The sequence below is a fragment of the Perca fluviatilis genome, chromosome 21 (assembly GCF_010015445.1).
Source record: "Perca fluviatilis chromosome 21, GENO_Pfluv_1.0, whole genome shotgun sequence".
Lineage (NCBI taxonomy): Eukaryota > Metazoa > Chordata > Actinopteri > Perciformes > Percidae > Perca > Perca fluviatilis.
In genome coordinates, this window is record NC_053132.1 from 24,901,831 (window position 1) to 24,910,686 (window position 8,856).

At 38.0% G+C, this 8,856-nt stretch overlaps 1 protein-coding gene and 1 long non-coding RNA gene across 4 annotated transcripts; both read left to right on the forward strand.

Annotated features, from left to right (window-relative positions):
• The first annotated feature begins 983 nt into the window (after positions 1–983).
• Positions 984–1,546, forward strand: LOC120551484. Its single transcript, XR_005637884.1, has 2 exons — positions 984–1,231; positions 1,332–1,546. It is a non-coding gene; the product is annotated as an uncharacterized LOC120551484 (long non-coding RNA).
• A 1,506-nt stretch (positions 1,547–3,052) lies between these two features.
• LOC120551315 lies at positions 3,053–8,594 on the forward strand. 3 transcript variants are annotated; one of them, XM_039788638.1, is made up of 5 exons: positions 3,053–3,775; positions 7,092–7,193; positions 7,303–7,638; positions 7,803–8,068; positions 8,196–8,594. In XM_039788638.1, exons 2-4 carry the CDS (start codon positions 7,118–7,120, stop codon positions 8,033–8,035), a joined length of 645 nt encoding a protein of 214 aa, XP_039644572.1. In that variant the 5' UTR covers positions 3,053–3,775; positions 7,092–7,117; the 3' UTR covers positions 8,036–8,068; positions 8,196–8,594. The 3 variants fall into 3 exon arrangements, 2 of the variants coding, with proteins under 2 accessions (XP_039644572.1, XP_039644571.1); XR_005637857.1 differs by having other exon boundaries at positions 7,784–8,594; XM_039788637.1 differs by having other exon boundaries at positions 7,803–8,594.
• Positions 8,595–8,856: the final 262 nt, after the last annotated feature.

The window sequence follows — 8,856 nt, forward strand, 5'->3', positions numbered from 1 at the left end:
GGTATGGACTAAAATATCTTTAAGATTTTTGTTCCTCCTGTAGGCGGAGATCATACGGCAGTCTCTCAGCACATCACACTCTTCCCTCGTCCCCTGGAAATTCCTTTTGATGGATGGTATCCGGTTCCTCAGACTCTCTGAGTAGGTGATAACCAGGGGAACGAGGGTCAAGCTAGACGGCTGGATAATGATGTCTTTTTTTTCTCTATTCGTGAAACTGCCGCTGACCTCCGCCTTCATGCCTCTAAGGAAGCGCCTTGAGTAGCCCATCAACCTCATCGCACTAAAAAGTGGACTAGTGGCCTCCTCCACATGCTCCGGGAAGGTGCAAATCCTGTGGAAGCGTATCAGCTGGGACTTAATGAGGCCTCTGTACGTGTGTTTGGGGGTGATAGCTGGTCTTATGGAGAAGTGCATGGCGGTCGGTGTCCTTGAAATAAACTTTGGTGGCTAGTGTTTTCGTCTGGTCGCCGGAACTGCGGAAGAAGACCAGTTAGGGTTAGGGTTAGGGTTCATGTGTCATGACAGTGTCATGTCCATCTTATGAAAAGTGCTACCATTTGGTTTTTTTTCATTCAAAATTGGCGAACTTGCCGGTTCCAGCTTCTCAAATTGTAAGCACGTGCTGCATCTTCTTTTTTTCTATCATTGGTGATTGAATATCTTTGGATTTTGGATTGTTGGTCGGACAAAAGAAGCAATTTACTAAGGGTTAACACACAATATTAAAAAGAAAAATTGAAAGGAATAGGTCAACATTTTGGAGAGGGCGTGTTGTCCTTCAGGTCCCAGTGTCCTGAAGGACAAAACAAGGGTTAATACAGCACCTTAGTGCTTTTTTTGCACAGCATTTTGGTCAGCTTAAACTGTGTTTAAATGTGCTCTAGAAATAAACTTACTTACTTTACAAGAGACAGGGTTTAGAGCAATTCTCAACAAAGTAAACGGAAGTACAGTACAGGCCAAAAGTTTGGACACACCTTCTCATTCAATGTTATGGGAGCTGTTGGGTGTGTGTGTTGTCTTCCTTGTCCTCTGTGTCTGTCCATGTTGCTGGAGCGGCTGAAAGTAGGTCAAGGGGCGTGGCCGGGTGATCCACCTACCTGCACAGCTGCTGGCTATCCTGCAATCTCTTTCTGCCCAGCTGTTGCTGATCCTCTCATCACTGCTGCAGTATTTAGACCTGGTTGGAACCTGTCTTCGGCGCCAGATTGTTACAGCTACCAAAGTGGTAACTTGGCTCCCAGTGAATCGTGCTCTTAAGTTTTTTTGCCTCATGTTTTGTCTCTCGTGCGCCGCTCACCTATGTTTGTTTTTGTCCTCTCATCCAGACCTACACCACTCGGCCTGTGTCTACGACCGCTGTGCCGCCAGCCTTTCGCTCCTCAACTTTTCATCTCCTCGTTTGGATCCCTGTGAGAATTGTTTTTGGACATGCCACGCTCTGCCCACGCCGCTCCAGTCCTGTCTCCTCCACCAGCGCAGCTGACTGTCTCAGGCTGCTGAGTCTTTGTTTGTGCCATTCATTAAAGACATTCTAAACGTTTTCCTCCGTGTCTGTGTGTGATACTCTGTGTTATGGGTCTTAGCCACAGCCATAACATTCAATGCGTTTCCTTTTTATTTTCATGACTATTTACATTGTAGATTCTCACTGAAGGCATCAAAACTATGAATGAACACATATGGAATTATCTACTTAACAAAGAAGTGTGAAATAACTGAAAACATGTCTTATATTTTAGATTCTTCAAAGTAGCCACCCTTTGCTTTTTTTATTAATAAGGGAAAAAAATTCCACTAATTAACCCTGACAAAGCACACCTGTGAAGTGAAAACCATTTCAGGTGACTACCTCATGAAGCTCATTGAGAGAACACCAAGGGTTTGGAGCGCTATCAAAAAAAGCAACTTCTACTTTGAAGAATCTAAAATATAAGACATGTTTTCAGTTATTTCACACTTTTTTGTTAAGTACATAATTCCATATGTGTTCATTCATAGTTTGGATGCCTTCAGTGAGAATCTACAATGTAAATAGTCATGAAAATAAAGAAACACATTGAATGAGAAGGTGTGTCCAAACTTTTGGCCTGTACTGTACATAACCCTTGTGTTGTGTTGTGTTGTCCTTCAGGTCACTGGGACCCAAAGGACAACACAAGGTTAAGTGTGGGGCTAGAGCCAGGAGTGGATAAGCTTAACTTGGCCAAAAACTGGTCAGGTTTGTTTACCCATACACAATGGGAAAGGTGTCGTGTTACACAGAGTAAGTCTTGACGAACCGGAGAGGGTGACGAGACTTATTGTCGGCACCACCTGAAAGTTGGCAGGCATCCAGCACACACTCCATGAATCAGTTTTGATCCATCTTATATTTGTGGCTGGCACGTACCAGGCAGAACAATCAAAACGACCTGTTGTGTTATTCCAATTCATATTTGGCATGAATAGCAGGAGAGTAGGTCCTAATTATCCTCCACAGTCAAGACATGACAAGAAAAGAACGAATAACTACTGTTCTGGCTGCGTCTTAAGTATTTTTTTTAGATATATTTCTGGAGCTTAACATTTCCTTAAAAACCCCATCAGAAAATCATTGTGATTAATCTAATCTGACCAAGACAGCAAGTCATCCCAGCTTTTAATTGAAATATAATTTAGCCTTTTGGCTACTAATTTTGCTCATTATACATAATGTAGTTTTTTTTCTTCTCAGTTCTACTTACAATTGGTCATTCCTTCATGGGATTACCTGCTGCAGACTTCTCATTAAAGCTACAAAGATTAATTAATTTGTAACTAATAGATTATTTTGATAAGCCATTAATCGGCTTGAGTAATTTTTCATAAAAAAAGGAATTTTTTTTTGAGAAAATCCCGCACACTGACCATTACGCAAGCAATAATGTATTAGAAAAATACAACGTTTCGGTCTCAGACCTTCATCAGGTACATTTACCTGATGAAGGTCTTTTTTTTTATCTGCTACTCTTGATCATATCCTACGCACCTGCCCGACAAAAGAGGTGTGCAAAAAAGTTTTCTTACATAAAAAAAGGAAAGAAATCTCAGATTCCAGCTTCTTGAATGTGAATGTTTTCTAATTTCTGCACTGCAATGTGACAGTAAACAAAATCTATTTAAGTTGTGGACAAAACAAGACATTTAAGGGACATCATCTTGGGTTTTGGGTAACACTGATTGACATCTTCTGACAACTAATCCATTAATCAAGACAATATCCACCTATAACTAATGACAACAATGAAAATAATTCTTAGCTGCAGGCCCTCTTCTCGCCTCTGGTTGTTGTTACTAATGGAAAAGCACCGCTCCAACTGTCTCTGGGTAAAAAACAAAGGGCTGCTTATACAGTGCAGACACTAAGACACCAGTAAGACGTCTTATGTTCAATTCCAAAGTGTAAAAAAAGTGATTTACATATCATACTGTTTATTCCCAAACAAATAATTAACATTCATGAAAATTCAGTTTTTATGAGGGGTATCTGTAGGGTACTCAAATATACATACTTACGTTCATCCAGTGACATTTCTCTCTCATTCTTTTCCGTCCTTGACCTCTTCGTTCATCGCTTTCACTTTTCCTTCACCTTCCTTTAATCATTCAGTCTCTGCAGGAATGGGTTATGTTTCACAGCAACAACAATAAAATTCCCCCAGGCGGGGCATGTGGGTTGGAAGTTAGTTTACTTTCAGATGCTGTTTGATTTAATCATTCAACGCTCCCATCGGAAAGAAGCACTCTTGAGGTAAGCACCTCTCTTTTTCTGTTTATATTTATGTAAGTGTGCGCCATGGTGCGTTTGTTGGCTGTTCTGCAATTGAAGCAGTTAATGAGCCACTCAAAAGCTCATTCATGTTATTATGGGTGATGGTGTAATCGATCCGAATAGGTTAACATGCAGAGTTTACTGAAAGGCTGCAGTAAGTCTTGTTTTAGTTGAAGACGTGATTACGTTGATATACTAATATTGGATACATGATTGGACTATTATATTGATGTTTTAACATGTAAGCAGCAATTTATTTTAGGTCTTATTTCAACAGTTGTATCCATTTTTTTATTTTTATTTTTTTGCATTAGTTGAGCTCCCCCACAATATTTTCACATTACCCCCATCAAAAGCAGCCACTATGCCTGGTCAGGTATAATCTATAACTTTGGTTTTCATATGTTTAGTGTGTAAAATCTGAAGCTTGCAACACCTTTAAATTGTACAGCTGTAAAGATGAATCAATGAGTTGTCAAGTATTAATCGATTCATCGGTGTGAGTCTAAATGATCTCACCTTTTAACTGAATTATAATTTAGCCTTTTGGCTGCTAATTTGCTACTTATACAGTACAGGCCAAAAGTTTGGACACACCTTCTCATTCAATGTGTTTCTTTATTTTTATGACTATTTAGATTGTAGATTCTCACTGAAGGCATCAAAACTATGAATGAACATATATGGAATTATACAAAAAAAAAGTGTGAAATAACTGAAAACATGTCTTATATTTTAGATTCTTCAAAGTAGCCACCCTTTGCTTTTTTTGATAACTCTGCAAACCCTTGGTGTTCTCTCAATGAGCTTCATGAGGTAGTCACCTGAAATGGTTTTCACTTCACAGGTGTGCTTTGTCAGGGTTAATTAGTGGAATTATTTCCCTTATTAATAAAAAAACAAAGGGTGGCTACTTTGAGGAATCTAAAATATAAGACATGTTTTCAGTTATTTCACACTTTTTTGTTAAGTACATAATTCCATATGTGTTCATTCATAGTTTTGATGCCTTCAGTGAGAATCTACAATGTCAATAGTCATGAAAATAAAAAGGAAACGCATTGAATGAGAAGGTGTGTCCAAACTTTTGGCTTGTACTGTACATATATAGTTTTTTTTCTCTGCTCTGTTTGAAAGTGCTCATTCCTTTATCGGATCACCTGCTGCAGAGCTACAAAAATGATCAGTAGTACTTAACTATTAAATTATTTTGATAACCCATTCATTCATTCAACCCATTCTGAGTCATTCTTCATAACAATAGAAAAGGAATGCTCTGATTCCAGCTTCCTAAATGTGAATATGGTTTTTTTTTTGAGTATAGTTTCTTCACTCCTCTGTTACAGTAAAATGAACATCTTTAAGTTGTGGATAAAAATTTTGTCGCACTGCTTGCTCTTGAGGGACTTATTGTAATTGTTGGGGCTTTGTAAATTATAGAGTGTGGTCTAGACCTACTCTATCTGTAAAGTGTCTCGAGATAACCTATGTTATGATTTGATACTATAAATAAAATTGAATTGAATTGAATTGTGCAAGGGCTGTGCTACACTTATTGCGGAGAATGCAGCCGACAGAGTTGTTCAATTAAAAACTGAAGAGGAGTTAATGTGCTTACTATATAGGTACCTGTCTAATGTATATGAGAGCATGTTTGGTGTTGCATGAGAGTATGTGTTGAGAGATGTTTATTTTCTGTATTGTGCGTTGTCTTTGTAAAGCTGCGGAATGGACAGAGTCCAAAACTAATTTCCCTTCGGGGACAATAAAGTATATCTTATTTTATCTTATCTTAAAATAAACTTTAGTTGCAGCCCTATAAAACTGTCACTTACTTTCCACCTCTGGTCTTTTGTCAGACCGAGACTATTAATCACATATTGACGAGTGAATCATATATCCTTAAATAATGTGCAAAGAACGAAGTACAGGCCACATCTCAATAACCTCCATCCCTGGAAACTTTTTATGGGGGGTGGGGGTGCATTTTTAGGCCTTTATTTGTATAGGACAGCTGAAGACATGAAAGGAGAGAGAGGGGGAACGACATGCAGCAAAGGTCGAACCCGCAGCCGCTGTATCAAGGAGTAAACCTCTATATATGGGCGCGCGCTCTACCAGGTGTGCTAACCAGGCGCCCAAACCTCCACTTGTTTAACAAAGGTGGTAATGTAATGTAATGCAATAAAAATCAATAAAAGACATTGTTAAAAAAGTATATATAGGCAGGAAGGCAGGATTAAAGCGGTCTGTTATTTACTGGAAACTGATGCCTTTATGAGGAATCCATGACTCAGATGTGTGGAGTTGCTGGGACAGTTTTCTTTCAGCGAGGCTGTCATTTTCTTTCTGCTCTGTCAACACTTTGAGATTTTTTTTTTATCTATGTGTTTTATACTACTTTGAGATTGCATTTTTGTTTGTGAGGGTGTGGAGTCTGCATGGTTTAGGATCAAAGTCCAGCCTGCTTCTGTGTGAATGTGGTGGTGGCGCAGTGGATATGACACGTTCCTTTGGTGCGGGAGATCTGGGTTCAATTCCCACTGCGATACATCAACCAATGTGTCCCTGAGCAAGACACTTAACACCTAGTTGCTCCAGAGGCGTGCAACCTCTGACGTATATAGCAATTGTAAGTTGCTTTGGATAAAAGCATCACCTAAATGACATGTAATGAACCACTGATTGTGTGATATAGAAACTTATTATGCTTACTGCATTAGTTCCTTAATGCAGGACAAATTTGGGCTTTATTAAAAAACAATACCAAACAATGAGAATGAAATATTGGTAAAACAAAAAAGAAATAGTTAAATTGGTCCTTTTCCAAACTGCTCTGTAATCAACATCATCCTGTCTGGGCTGAGAATACCTTATCTGTAAAGTGCAAAACAAAGTCAGACAGATCGGTCTACCTCCCAGCAAGAACGCAGATAAGCATATGACCCCAAAAATTTATATTTTTATCAGAAAGGTGCAAGGAAGCAAGGTGATATGTTTGTAAGATGTCATAAACTCATTTAAAGTGCTCAAGAATATTTTAGGTTATTTGAACAAATATTACAATAAAGACAGGCGGATTAAAATGCACCAATCTAAAAGTTATTTACCTGACAGTTTCCTCGATCTTTAACTCAGTATGACATTCAATATTGTAGTACTTGCACTACTTGAATATAGTTTGAGAATTTGGTTTTGTGTTTACAGTTTTGAGAAAATGAATGAGGGTTTCAAGAAATGGTATCTTAGCAATCGAGAGAAACTGTAAAATATGTTTTTTTCTCCGTTCTTTTAGTTTCTGAAGACAGATCAACTTCCAAGATGTCCTCCCTGTGGTTGTATCTGACTCTGCTCTATGCTGCCAGTTTTGTACAAAACAGTGCCTCATCAGGTTCAGGTATTTCATATTGATTTTAACCAGAAACAAATATGTTGTATATCGTTAATACATTATGAAGTTTAAAAAAATGGAAATCATATCATTTGTTGCCCTTTATTCCATCCAGGAGTGACACTGAAGTGCAACGAAACCGTGGAAGTTGAAGCTGGAGAAATGGTGACACTAAACTGCACTATAACATATTCCGGTTTGGACAAACCACAGGACTGTGAATGTTTAAGTTATTCCTGGAATAACATTGAGATCATACCATGCAGGCAAGACAACGGGTTGGATAGTGTGACTTATGTGTCGCTCACCCTCTCAAATGTCACAAAAAACGGAACTTACACCGCTACCATCAAAACAGACTGCGGTCGGGCTACATCATCTCCTATAGAAGTACAAGTTATCCAGCTCGGCGACGGTGATCGCATGGAGCATTCCAACAACACCCACGATGGTGAGTAGCTTAAAGTTTTTTACAATTTTTTTTTTTTTTTGCGCGAGTGAGTGTTTGTGTGAATCATTATTATCGATTTTTTATAAATTGAAAGTTGTGTTTGCACATACAGAACAAATCTGATTTAATCCACATGTTATGTAAGTTTATTTTTTTCTTGCCAGGTGAAACCATGTCAACACATGTGCCAGCCAAAGCCAGGTCAAGACATGTGCCAGCCAAAGCCAGGTCAAGACATGTGCTAGCCATATTTTATGGCATTTTCATCATCGTCATGTTGTATTTCCTGTTTAGAACTAATAGAGGCAGAGAAATAATGGAACGTATCAAGAAGAAACAGACTCATGAAGCCCACAGTGACATGGACACTGCACTCGGGAGTCCACTGATTGCCTGACAAATTTTCTAATTTGTGTTTCACCATCTGTGGGTATGTTACAAATATTTCTTGTTCATATGTTTTTTCCTCGACACTGCTGGCTGTGTTCTGCCATACTGTCAATTGTTTTAGAATTCTGATTAATCCATGTACATATAATGATTTCATTTGATTAAAGAGGCATTCATTGCACCAAGACTTTGGAATGCTCTGCCTCCACCCTTACGGACGGCTGCATCTGTGGATTCTTTTAAACATCAGTTAAAAACCTACCTTTTTAGACAGGTGTTCAGCTGACCTGTCTGCACTTTTTTGTTTTTTTATGTAATTTTGATTGTGTATAATGTTTTTAATATGTAAAATGTATGTCTTTTTATGTCATTATAAAGCACTTTGTGATTTCATTTGTAAAAAGCTCTTCATGAATACATTTTTCTTACCTACATACTTACTTTTGTTGTAGTACTCCTCAATACCTGTAAACAGACTGATGTTTACAGTTTTTTCCAATTGCTAAAACACAATTTTGCAAACTAGGCTGGTTTTATCAAAATACTTAACACAATTCACAAAACTACACACCCAAACTGCAAAATATCTCATATACTTGTTTAAATTTGCTTTTGATTCATTCATGTAAAATGTTGCCTTTTAATGACTGTTTTTATTCTTTTATCTTTATTGTTGTATAATTCACTATGTTTTGTACAAATTTTTATCTTGTGAAGCACTTTGTGATTCTGTCTGTGAAAGGTGCTATATCAAATAAACTTATTATTATATCCTGCAGAATGAAGCACTGCAACCAAAACTACATATAGCATTATCAAAATCAAATT